The sequence below is a fragment of the Camelus bactrianus genome, chromosome 20 (assembly GCF_048773025.1).
Source record: "Camelus bactrianus isolate YW-2024 breed Bactrian camel chromosome 20, ASM4877302v1, whole genome shotgun sequence".
NCBI lineage: Eukaryota > Metazoa > Chordata > Mammalia > Artiodactyla > Camelidae > Camelus > Camelus bactrianus.
The window spans coordinates 19360959-19374650 of NC_133558.1; the positions used below are offsets into that span (position 1 = coordinate 19360959).

Sequence of the window (13692 nt, forward strand, 5' to 3'; positions counted from 1 at the left end):
TCATTTGTGAATGCTATCCAACACTTAGGTATTAATAGCAGCACTACATAAACTCCTGGAAGAAACACAAGAAGAAACACTTTCCAAATTATTTTATTAGGCTAGTTTTAACACTAATACAAAAACCAGAAAAGGATGTCAAAAGGTCACTGTAGACCAGTGTCATTCATGAAACAAGAAAACATCAGCAAATCGAATCCAACCAAGTATGACCAAGTACGTTTTATCTCAGGAGGCTTGTTTGGATGAGTATAAATACATCCATGTAATGTGTCGTATTAATGGAATAAAGAACAATAACCATCGGGTCATCTCTATGGAGAAAAAGCATTTAAAAATTCAACACTCATTCATGATAAAATCTCTCAGCAAACTAGGAATAAAAGGCCACGTCTTTCATTTGATAAAGGGCATCTGTGAAAGACCTACTGCTGACAACATACTTGATGGTGGAAGACTGAACACTTTCTACTCAAGGCAAGGAAGAAGGCGAGGATGTCAACTCTCACCATTTCTATTACACCTCTGGTACATTTCTATTTGTACTAGAGGTCCTAGCCAGAGCAGGAATGCAAGGAGAAAAGAAATAAAAGGATACAATTCATTTAAAAAGAAATAAAGTGTAGATATGCATTTGCAGCTGACATGATCCTGTACATAAATTCCTTGGGCAAAGAAGTCTTCTAGAAGTGATAGTTGAACTTAGGAAGACTTCAGGGTCCAAGTCAGCTGTGTTTCTATGTACCAGTAACGTGAAATTAGGAAAATGAATTATTTTAAATTCCATTTATAATATCATCAGAATAAAATAATTAGGTATCAATTCAAACAAAGCGTGCCAGATTTACACTGAAATCTACACAGTTTTTTTTTAAGAGTTTCAGCCTCTTTGGTGAAGTATTCTTTCTGTTTTCATCTCATTCCCGAGCTCATTATTCTGCCTTTCTGAGTTTTCTTGTAGCTTGCTGAGTTTCTTCATGACAGCAATTTTGAATTCTACGTCATTTATATCAGAATACTCCATGACTGGAAGTTTGGTTGTGGAGGGCTGTTGTTTACTTTTTGTGATACATGTTACTGTGGTTCTCCTCGTGCTGGATGCGTGGTTCCTCTGCCAACTCATTGGAGGCAGGGAGCACTTTTCAGCTTGAATTTAACAATTCAACCGATGAGACAGTAGAGGCTTTTTTTTTGTCTTCCTGGAGGTGGCGATAGAGCACCTGTTCTCTTCCCTCTGTCCCTACTTGGGAGAGTTGGCACTTTCCATCCCTCACCTCTGGCAGGGGTGTCGCCCCGCCCTCCTTATTGCTTCCCGAGCCTCCAGGTACTTTGGTGCCTTGATGCTGCCAGTGTCGCTGGCATCGCTGCTTGGTGAACGGGGATAATGAGCTCTGCCTTCGGGTCCAGTATCCCCTGAATCAGAGGGGGGAAACAGGGGAGAGGGGGAGCTAGGGGAGCTCCTCTGCCATGTCCTGTGTTGTAAGGCTCTCAGGCTCTGCTACCGTGAGTGGGGGGTTGAGGGGGGCCAAAGTCATGGGTGGCCCAGTGGCTGGTGGGTTGGGGTCCCAGAACCCATTCCTTTGGCTGCCTAGTTATACCTGGGGCCCTGGGCATTAATTCGACTGGAAGACTGGATTCCTGTGAGTCACCTCCCTGCTACACTGGATGTCCTGGGGCTTCCAGCTCAGTGGCCACAGCTGGCGACCAGGATCGGAGGCTCTGCCTCTGTTCTTCCCTGGGTTCTGCTCCTGCATGGGTTCCAGTCCACCCACCTCTATATGTCCATTGTGTGGGATTCTCCAGAGTTCTAGTGTGTTGGGCGGTCACCTTTGTTGTGTTGTTTGTTTATTGGTTGTGGATGGAAGGGAAGACACTGAGGCAGCTTTTCACTCCTCCTGAGGGTGATGTATCTCCTCCAGGTCCCAGTCCTTCATCCAAAATACTTAATTCTGCTCAGCTGGAAATGACGCTAACCTGCCCTGGGGAGACTCCCCTGACCCACGACCCAAACCCTGAGTCATCAGGTAGACCCAGAAATTAGCTTTGGGTCCAGGACTACAGGACATTTAACCTCAGGGTCTGGAGATGACTGGAGAAAAGCCTGAAGGATCCAGACAGCAGGTCCCTGTCTGTTAGGTTCACAAAAGGGAAGAACAGGCAGGACACCGGGGTCCTGGGCTTTCAGGACTGAGGAGGAGAAGAGGGGGCCCTCAAAGTTTCAAAGGGTGGAAAGTTTGATGCCTGCACAGGAGAGTCTATGCTTGGTCTCCTTGGAAACCATGTTGAGACCTGTGGGTCCAGTAGGTCTTGTGAGGAGAGGGGCAGGTGGTTTCCTTGTTCTCAGGGAAATGTTCGGGGAACACCTGGGCCCAAACTCCTGGCTGATCTCTTTGTAGCCACTGAGGTCTCCAGGCTCCACCCCACATCCTGTCCTCTGCTCTCCAGGAATGACCTCCATGGCCACCAGCTGGGCAGGCCTTTTTTCAAAGCCCCCGGGCCAGTCTTTTTGGCACAGTGGTCCCCACTGTCATAGCAGATAAAGAGACGGTGTCCAAGTAGCCCAGGCTGTGAGCTGAGGACAGGCTCACCCAGCATCCTGTGTGCAGAGGGTGGATGGGTACTGGGAGAAGGGGTATTTCTCTGCAAGAGAGGAATCCCTTTCATCACCTCCCTTCTCTCCTTTTTTCTTTTCCCTTTCCTCCATATATATTTGAGTCGCAGCATACCTGTAAGGACAGAAAATACCTAAAACTTAAGTAGAGTTTACTGTCGAAATACAGAGCTAACACCTGTGTAATGACCATCAGGGTGAAAACAAGAGCCTCTCCCAGCACCCAGCCCAGGAGCCCCTGTGCCTCTCCCCACACAGACCCCATCCCCCCTGCATACGTGGCCACTGAGCTGGCCCCTCCCCCCGCCCCTCTCTTCTCTGCTTCTTCCTTCTCCAGTCCTGTTGGCCTCCGTCCCCTACTGTCATGATTTCTTCCTTCTTCTCACTTCTCAAGGGGCCCCGTTACCCTAGGGATCTCCTCCCCCTCCCCTCCTCCACAGCATCCTAGGGATGGAGGTTCCAGAGTTGATTCTCTGGTGCAAGAGCCTACATCCTTGTTAGCAGCAATGGAAACAGGTGACAGGGACTTGTGGCTCAAGGTACTATCCCAGGAGAGTGAGGGCATCCAGTATGTGTGTGGGGTCCACAATTGACCTGGGAACCAACTTTTATGGTTCTCAAGATCTGCTCCTCCCTGAGGTCAAAGTCCTTGGTAATTCAATGGGGAGAAAAATCTATGTAAGCCTGTAGTTTGGGATACAACTCAGACTCTAAACTTGACACTGGATGGGATACCCCCTTGAATGCACAGCCCTGTCCCACTGCTGGGAGCCCAAGGAGACCCTGGTCAGGTCCCTGGTAAGGAGGTCAAAGACGAGCTCAGGTCTCCTGTCATTACCCTTGTGACCACATGAGGGCGCTGCTGCCCTGTGGGCGGCTATTCAGCACAGCCTGGGGACAGGAGGGGCTGTGGTCTGAGTTACAGGGAGATGGCTGACCTGAAGGCTGAACAGCAAAGAACAGATAAGAATGCTTTCTGAGTAGCTCTGGGGTCAGGTTTGGGGGTAGGGCAGGGAGTGGAGGAGAGGAGAGCCCTGCATCCTTGCCCTGTGTCTGAGGTTCCCATCCTCTCTCTCCACAACACACTTTCCACTCCTTGATGAAAACACCCTGGAAATCTCAGCATCTGTATTGTTTCTTCCACTCCCTGCTCCTCTTTGGAGGAGACTAAATTTTTTTTAAATTATACTGCAGTTTGTAATTTACAAAAAAGTAGCAAAGTTAGTCTAGAGTTACTTTATATCTCACACTCAGTTTCCCAGTGGGAACATCTCATACAATGATCATGTATTTGTCACAGCTAATGAAGCACTACTGATACATTATTAATAAAGTCCAATATTTATTTGGATTTCATTAGTTTTTCTTTATTTCTGATCCAGGGTCCCATCAAAGACACCCTATTATAGTAAGTTCAAATCAAGTCTCCTTCAGGCTCTGTGGTTGTGACAGTCCCTCATTTTTGTATATTCTTAAGTATCTTTTCAATTCTCTTGTCTGCTCATAAATAATGCTTTCAAAAGACGATATTAATATCCTTACACTTGTGAAGCACTTGACAGATCATCAGCAGCTCACGTGTCAGGACGCACATTCTGATCCTCTCCTCCAGACCCATCACTTCTGACTGAGCTCTTCTGCCACAGAAATTCCATTACTGGAAAAGATGGGCTGGATTGTATGCATTGACAATAGCTTAAATAGACATGTGAAATACCAAAACTATCTTAAACACATCAAAAAAGGTGACAAGATACTCATAAAGGGCCACACCCAAGAAAGAAGGGAAAGATTCTGCTTGGTCTCCCCAGAGAACATGGTCCTGAGAAAAGGAGAAAATGCTCCATGAGTTCACTGCCCAGAACCCAGCACATCCAGCTCTGCACCCCATGCTCTTGACTTTTTCTATCAATCTGCTGTCCCTTAAAAATTTTTCAATAAAACCTTTTAAAATTCTGATTATAATGTACTTGTAATGTATCATATATTGTATAATGTATATTCAATGTAAAACAAGTTATAATGTGTTGAAAGTGATCAATGACAAAGTAAAAAGAACTACAATCCTCTGGAAATATTTTGTTACATTTTCTTTTACTTTTTTATACATCCTCCTGCTGCTGACCAAGTGCTGGAATTTTCTCTCTCTAAACTGATGAGCACAGACCTCAGTGGCCCCCACTCTGCACTCTCAGATGCCATTTCCTGAATCAGCTCACTCTCCCACCTCCTAAGTGGGCTGTCTCTCACTTCCTGCTCCCTCCTCAATCCCCTCCATTCCTTCCCCATTCCTTATTCTTAATGGTGAGCTTCTGTTTTCACTCAGAAAATAACAGAGGACTCAAGTGAGAATGACATCATCATCTTCCCACACTCCTGCATCTGCAACTGTATCCTCACCTTCCCACGAGTGATGATGGATGGTTCCTCCTGTCTAAGGCTGCCCCTCAGGGAGGTCACAGGATGTGGCTCCTCCCTCCCCTGTATTATCAGCTTCCCACTCTCTGCTGCCTCATTTGTTCTTGCCTATAAACATGCTATAATCCTCCCCCCCCGACACACACACACACACACACACACACAAAATCTAACAAAACTAAATAAATCAAACAAAATCCTCCCATAAAAACCCACCACTCTGTGTCCAGTTTCCTCGCAACTACTGCCCCATGTCCATGACTCTTCTTACAGAACAATTCCCGAGTCCATTCTGACACCTACCGAGTTATCTTTTCATTTTTAGCTAATGGATATTTGCACATAGCTTTTAAAAATAAAATATTTTACAAGACTTGATATCAGGACAGTCGTCCCCGATCTTCCATATCCCCCCAGCTCTTGAATCTCACAGATGAGCTGTTTTAGTTCTTGTAGATGACTCTCTAATAGTTACTTCAATGCCTCTAGACAGCATGCTCCTTATAATACTCCTTTGTTTTCAGTTTTACTTATCACCTTGAGTTAATTGGTTCTTCTTTCACACACCCTTGTCCTCCCAATATAATTATAATTTATTATAAATTTATTAATATTTAAATTTTCATTAGCTCAATGTGCAATATTTGCCTTATTATGATGATTGAATTGACAGTCACAAATGAGCATTTAGTAGACTATGACTACTTTTATTTTCTTGAATGAATTTTTTAACTTCCCTGGAATTAATTATCCTTTTGTTGTACTCATTTTCAACCATTCCCAAACTCTCCCTAGAGTCTAGTCTTCATGAACATCTTTGAGCACATCTCATATTCCACTAACTTCATCTCTCTGCACAGACCTGTCCCACAGCCCTCAGTCCTGCCTCATGTGGACGGGGTCCCTGCACACCTGGGGCAGGGCTGACATCTCTGGTCTCCTTCACCTCCTCCCAGGCAGCCCTCTCTCCCCCTTGTTTGGCTCCCGAGGGGCCTGGATCCTATGTCTTCCCCACTGTTGATTTTCTTCATCATTTCCCCCACTTTGACTAACAGTATCCTGAGAAAGGGAACATGGAAAGTGAAGCACTGTAACTCTGAAGGGTCTCAGGCTACCCTAGGACATATATCTTGACTAGATATACAACTCTGTGCTGGAATCACTTATTTTTTCCTCAGAATTCAGAAGGCATTGCTCAATGTCTTCTAATCTCCAGGCCTATGTTTGCTGCATTTTGAAGTTTTCAAGGTCTTTTCTTTTCCAGCCTCTTTCTCATATTTCACTGTGATGGGCCCTGGTGTGGGTCTGTTTTCATCTAGTGCACTAAGAATTTGTGTAGGCCATTCAAGATGTAAATTTTTGTCTGTAAACTCTGAGAAGTTTTCTTGACTTTTTAATCATTTCCTACTATCCATTATGTTTGAAACTTGAATTGTAACCTGTTGGAATTTCTTGATTGACAGACTAATTGACTTACAGGTCCTCTCTCCTCCTTGCCATTCCTTTTCCATCTACTTACTGGGAGCATGACTGTAATCTTCCAATTCATCTATGGAAGTATTCATTTCTATGATCATATTTTTAATTCCCAAGAGATCTTTTTCATTCTATGATTGAATATAATTGTATAGAATTCTGGTTTTGTTTCATATTCCATTTATCTTTTCCATCTTTCAGACATCATTGATAACAGCGGCAGGGGACCTGTCGGGACTCCTGTTATCTGCTCTCATGGCATCATGAGCTCTTCCTCACGGCACTTAGCACAGCCGTGATGTGCATCTGTCTCGGTCATTTCTGTCCCTCTCCCGCACAGCAGAGCCTGTCTCCCGTCACCAGGGGCCTAACTGTTGCTCTCCTCTGGTGTCTCCTGATGCAAGGTGGCCTCGAAATAGATGTTCCTGAACTTCTCTGAGTCTCCTTTCCCTGTCTGCACAGAGGGATCACAGGCTGGGTGCCTTATGGATTTGCTTTGATAAATAAATTTGACCCTGTATGTAAGTCACATGGAATGACTGCCTGAGACACAGTCAATGCTCCTCTATTCACAGTGACCATCATTACAGTGATTGTATTATTTAGACTTTTTTCCATTCTTTGCTTCTATAAACCACAATTCAAGATACATTCTTGAACATCTGTTTTTGAGAACATGTGTGATTATCTTCTTAGGATAAATTTCTAAAAGAGAAATGTCTCTGTTTCAACGTAAACATATTGAAAATATTGTGACATTTTGCAAACATGACCTTTAAGATTTCTGTATGAGTTTTCAATCCCATCAGTCTTTATGACAGTCTGTTCTACCTCATTTCCTGTCAACCCTCCCCTCATTCACTTTAATCTTTGCAAACTTGATAGATTTTAATTCATTCCTATTTCTTATTCCACATTTTCATTTTTGTTTACACTTATTTAATACTAATATATTTGTTTAATGTTTGCATTTCTTCCTTTCCAAATTCTTATCTAATATTCTTTTTTTCTTTTTCTTTTTTTTTTTTTTTTTTTTTTTTGAATGTAGTCGTTTTAAACTACTGCATTCAAGAAGGACAAAGCAGCCTCCGACCACAGGAACCGGTCTAACATTTACACTGACCTCAGTGTTGTCAGAAGCGGGGCTGATGCTCCCCATTCGGCCGTGTTATTCTGCTGTGGACATAAGTCATCTCACAGAACTTCAACATCAGGCAGGGACACCTGAGACCATGATACAGGGAGAAAAAACGAGACCACATCATTCTGTCTAAGCACAGACCAAACAAGGCGGCACTGTGTCCCTCACAGTGCACCAAACCTCTCCCTGTGTTAATACGGCGATCACTGCTTCTGTCCAGGTACAGCTGTATCCTCGCTCTAGTCTGCCCTCCCTATGGGTGAGATTCAGTCAGATGCCCAGTCAAAACTATTTTCATAGCATTACTAAGATACTATCTGCCTTTTCACTATGTTGACATCTGCTTTGAGGTACAGCTTAGAAATAATGGAGATTATGGAAGCAAACTGCAACAGTATTTTCACAAGTTACTTGTAGGAAAAAAAAAAACAGGTTTGCTTTTAAATGTGCTGGTTGAGGCATTAAAATTATCATTCCTAAGTCATCATCCTTAAATCACATTTTAAAAATATCTTCTATGATGGACATACACATAAAGCACTTCTGCTACATTTCAAAGTACTGTGTCCCATGTGAAAGAATTTGTGTGAGCTGAACTATGCTCTTTTTTATGGAATACTATTTTTACGTGAAAGAATGAATGACACTGGAAGATCTGTATAACTTCATGAAACAATGTATTTTTTTAAATCCTCCATTAGTACAAGAGGCACTCAGTGGGCAAAATAGGCCTGTGAATTTTAATGTAACAGAATAAGAAATATTCACTGATACTGTTTCAGGTCTACTTTACAACCTTTGACAAACTACCACTTGTGTAGTTTTAGTTTAGTATTAAAGAGAACCATCCTCAATTATTTGAAATAGTTACTTAAAATACTACTCCTACATATGTGTGAGACTTCAATCAAAATAACTGATTAATTGCAGCAGCAAACATGAAAATCCAGTGGCCTTCTAATGAGAGAGACTAGAAAGAGACTTGCAAAAATGTAAAAATGTAAAAAGTTCCACTCTTCTCACTACCGTGTTTATTTTGGGAAATTATTTTTATATTAAATGCATGGGGTATTAATATTATTCTCAGTAAGCTCATAAAAAATTTGAACTGTTATTCCTACTATGAAAAATACCGATAATTGTAGTCACATACACAAAATTATCCTTGGCTCCTCACTCATTTGTAAGACTGTGTTAAGTATTCTGACCAAAATGTTCTATAAACAGGAAACTTACACAGCCCTGGGCCAGGACCTAGAGAGACTGTGATAAAGAGCTCTCCGTGCTGGAGGGAAGGGATCAGGGCGAAATCCCAGGTCCCTGGGAGGGCGTGGCTCTCGGGGTCTCACCGAGGGCGGGGTCTCGGGCGGGGACCCTCCGTACTGGGGGTTCCCCATCTCTCCGGGTTTCAGTTTCTCTCTCACAACCTGTGTCGGGCCCTCCTGCCTGGATACTCGTGACGCGGCCCCACTTCTCACTCCCACTGAGTGTCCGGTTTCTAGAGAAGCCAATCACGTCACCGCGGTTCCCGGTTATGAAATCCGCAAAGACCCGCTTAAGCTGAGCTTCCATTATGACTCCGAGCAGGCGGGTCACGACGCCCGGAAGCCTCCTCTTGCTGCTCTCGGGGACCCTGGCCCTGAACGAGACCTGGGCGGGTGAGTGCGGGGTAGGAGGGAACGGCCTCTGCGGGGGAGGAGCGAGGGCCCGCCCAGGGACTGGAGGGCAGGACCCCAGGGAAGGAGAGACGTCGCCGCCCCTCGCCCAGACCCCTCACCCCACCCGGGTCCCGGCTCCTCGCTCCCTTGCTTCCCGCCCCCTCTTCTCTCCCACCCGATCCCGACTCTTCTCCACCCGCCGCCCCTTTTCCGTCTCACGAGCTCCCCCGTCCTCCGGGCCCCGTCACTTCCGACCCCGGACCCGAAGGGTTAGGAGGGTCGGGCCGGGTCTCACCCTCTCCCCGCCCCCAGGCTCCCACTCTCTGAGGTATTTCGAGACCGCCGTGTCCCGGCCCGGCCGCGGGGAGCCCCGCTTCATCTCCGTCGGCTACGTGGACGACACGCAGTTCGTGCGGTTCGACAGCGACGCCCCGAATCCGAGGGAGGAGCCGCGAGCGCGGTGGGTGGAGCAGGAGGGCCAAGGTATTGGAATCGCAATACGCGGATCTACAAGGACACCGCACAGTGGTACCGAGGGAGCCTGAACACCCTGCGCGGCTGCTACAACCAGAGCGAGGCCGGTGAGCGACGCGAGCCCGGGTCCAGCTCACGACCCGCCTCCTCAGGGACGGGCCGGGGGTCCCCCGAGTCTCCGGGTCCGAGGGTCACCCCGACATTGCGGGGCCTGCCCGGCCCTCTACCCGGGAAGAGCCGGCGGGACTTTGACCCTGTTTCATTTTCAGTTTAGGTTTAATCACTGTGGGGGGCGGGGCGGGGTCAGGGTCTCACACGGTCCAGAGCATGTACGGCTGCGACGTGGGGCCGGACGGACGTCTCCTCCGCGGGTACAGGCAGTTCTCCTACGACGGCAAGGATTACATCGCCCTGAACGAGGACCTGCGCTCCTGGACCGCGGCGGACGCGGCGGCTCAGATCACCCTGCGCAAGTGGGAGGCGGCCGGTGATGCGGCGGAGCAGGAGAGGAACTACCTGGAGGGCACCTGTGTGGAGTCGCTCGGCAGATACCTGGAGAAAGGGAAGGAGACGCTGCAGCGCGCAGGTACGAGGGGCCGCGGGGCCTCCACGGCCTCCCCGCGGGCTGCAGCTCGGATCCCACGAGGAGAGGAGGAGGGACCATGCGGGAAACCGCCCCGGCTTCCTCCTGCAGAGGGAGTGGTCCGCCCAGGTCCCCATATTTTGTACAACATGGTGTCTCGCCAATAACCCGACTTCTCTAAAGGACAATTAAGGAATCCAGTCTCTTTTGGGATAAAGAGGGGGAGACCGTCCCTGAAATAACTGACCCGAGGTGCCCTTTGACCCCGGCCGCCATCTTGTGAACCAGGACCTTCTCTCAGGCCTGTTCTCAGCCGACACCGTGTTTGGATCCTGACTCCAGCTTTTCTGAGTCATTCATCCTCTTCCACAATAAACATGACTATGTATTCCCCCCTTTCAGACCTGGAGCGCCCTGTCTTGTTTCATTCTGATTCTTAAACATTCCGAGGACTAGGAGATACTCCCAGACATCCAGGTGCAGGCTGGTGTCCCGGGTTTGTGCTTCTTTTCAAACCCATCATCCTGTCCAGTCTCAGGATGGTCACCTGATGCTGCGTCAGCGGCCCATGGAGGTAATCCAGAGTGAGAAGTTTCTAATTCTTCTTCCTCAGACCCTCCGAGGACACATGTGACCCACCACCCCATCTCTGACCATAAGGCCACCCTGAGGTGCTGGGCCCTGGGCTTCTACCCTGCGGACATCTCACTTACCTGGCAGCGCGATGGGGAGGACCAGGCGCAGGACACGGAGCTCGTGGAGACCAGGCCTGCAGGGGACGGGACCTTCCAGAAGTGGGCAGCCCTGGTGGTGCCTCCTGGAGAGGAGCAGAGATACACGTGCCATGTGGAGCATGAGGGGCTTGAGGAGCCCCTCACCTTGAGATGGGGTGAGGAGGGACACGGGGGGGTGGAGCTTCTTCTCAGGTAAAGCAGAAGCCCTTCTGGAGACCTTCAGCAAGGCCAGGACTCATACCTTAGGTCAGGGCACCTTCCATTCTCTTTGCAGAGCTGATGCCTCAGCCCACCGTCCCCATCATGGGCAGAATTGTTGGCCTGGTTCTTTTTGTGGTCGCTGCAGCTGTGGTGGCGGGAGCTGTGATCTGGGGGAAGAGGCGCTCAGGTAGGGAAGGGGGGAGGGGATGTGAGTTTTCTTGTCTCACTGGGGTTTCAAGCCCAGGTAGAAGTTTGGCTATCTTGTTTTTGGGAGATACTATTCACACACACATGCTTGCCAGTCTGGAGCTGAGTGCTAAGACTTTTAAAGCACCTGTAAAAATGAGAGACAAATATCTCACCTTGATAATTCCAGTTGAGGATCAGATTCCCAGCAGTCAAAGGTCAGAGCGATAGACCCCCATTGAAGACAGACTTCAAGAAGGCAGCTGGTCCAGTCCCCCCACATGTCCTTCCTACTTCTTCCTTTTCCTGGCCCAGATTTTTCGTCTGCAAGTTCTGAAAGTTCTAAAAATTTCTCTGTGGTCCAGGACAAAGGGTTCCTCTCATGACTCAGTCTTCTCCATGGCCTCTCATAAAATGTCTTCTTCTAACAGGTGAAAACGGAGGGAGATTTGCTCAGGCTGCAAGTAAGTGTGAAGTGAGTGTGGTTCCTGAGACCCTTCTGGTGGCGGAGCCTGGAGGCCATGGGTTCCGTCTCTAGTTTCTCTCCTGTATTTCTCTGTGTTTCTCTCCTGTCCTGATTTTGTTCTCCCCGAGGCAGTGACAGTGCCCAGGGCTCTGAGGTTTCACTCACGCATCCCAGAGGTGAGACCCTGGAGGGCCTAGATTGGGAGAGGGGTTGGGGCAGAGGGGATGCCCTGGGTGTGGGGATTCTCTGAGTGGGACATTTTGATCATGTAGGGGGCTGTTGAGAATGTCAGCACTTCCATGACTGACCTGAATCTGTTCATGATTCTCTTCTTTGACAGTGTGAGACAGCTACCTTGTGAGGGACTGAGTGATGCAACATTTGTTCACGACCCACTATGTGACTTCAGATCCCCTGACTCCTGTTTCTGCAGCCGCACCTGAATGTGTCTGTGCTTCTATTAGCATAATGTGAGGAGGTGGGGAGACTGGCCCACCCCTGCCCCCCACACCCCTCCCTCCCACCCTCTCCCCACCCTGACCTGTGTTCTGTTCCCTGGTTGACTTTCCTTTTCCAGCAGAAGCAGGGCTGGGCCGTCTCCATCCCTGTCTTAACTTTGTGTTGTACTTTGTAATAATGTTTTATTCTCCTAATGAAAATAAATCTGGGTATGAATTTTTCTTTTATAATTGGTACCATGAGGCTTGAGGAGATAGTAAAGGTGAGGATTCCTAAAGTTTGAGAGTGGAAATAAATGGAGCACTGAGAAACTTCCAGAACCTGTGTGTTTGTTGTACTGAGCCTGTTGCAGGGGGTTCAGAAGGTTATGAGGAGTGAGTGTGAACAGGGACTGTGCCCATAGAGTGCTCAGTTCCTTGTGGGCTATGAAGTGGTTACTACTTGGATGGGTCATCTTCTCTGTTCTTGTGTCCCTGTAATTTCTGTAGAACCTGGTCCCACCAGGACCTGTGATCACAAGGACTCCGAGTCACCTGTGCCTTGTCCTGTTTCGAGGACATTGACAGCGAGGGCTTCTTGTGAGCGTGTCAGCCTAGCCTCAGGGCAGAGTCCAGCCCTCAGCCTCTGTCTTTGTACCATGTGTTCATATTTTGCCTATTTGGGGTTTTTATAATTTTGATGTTCTTTTTCATGTGTAGAGTTCTAGACTCATTCTGCTCTGGGTTTCTGCCATCTCTCACACCAAGAGGATACATTTTTGCCTGTCACTGTCCCCATAATTCCAAGGAGATCCTGCACACAGGATCTCAGTGGTATCAAGAGAGGAACTCTCAGCATTGTCCAGCTGTGGCCTGATTCTTCTTTCATCTTTCTCCCTTCTTTTTTAAGGAAATAGATTCTAGAATTAACAAAGAGAAGGGACCCAAAAGTTTCCCAACTTCACTTAATTCTTGCTGGAATACTGTATTCTCTGCAGCCACTCCCTCTTTCTGCCCTTAGATCTAGTGACCCTAGTGCTGGCTCTGGGGGAGACTCATGGTTTATACCACATTATCTAATGTAGAGTCACAGCAGGTTGGAATAGGAGACTCATAAGTATAGGATCTTCTTTTCTGAAAATACATATATCACTGTCTACGCTGTGGAGACAAGTTGCTATGGGATGGCGTGGAGATCACCACTTGTGAGAGATGGAAATATGGTTTAGGGGATAAAAACGTTCCAAAATTCATTGTGGCTATGGTCACGCCTCTCTATTAATATGTTGTAATCAATTCTTTCCAAT

General features: G+C 47.4%; 2 protein-coding genes across 2 annotated transcripts in view; both read left to right on the top strand.

Annotated features, from left to right (window-relative positions):
• Positions 1-13692, top strand: part of LOC105074082 (saoe class I histocompatibility antigen, A alpha chain) — a 68739-nt gene that overhangs the window by 32269 nt on the left and 22778 nt on the right. The window lies entirely within an intron of this gene.
• Positions 9148-12727, top strand: LOC105061640 (BOLA class I histocompatibility antigen, alpha chain BL3-7). Its single transcript, XM_074348336.1, is given in 9 exon segments — positions 9148-9304; positions 9617-9781; positions 9784-9885; positions 10086-10364; positions 10975-11250; positions 11370-11483; positions 11914-11946; positions 12021-12124; positions 12289-12727. Coding segments are annotated over 9 exon segments (1179 nt in total). The 5' UTR covers positions 9148-9219; the 3' UTR covers positions 12310-12727.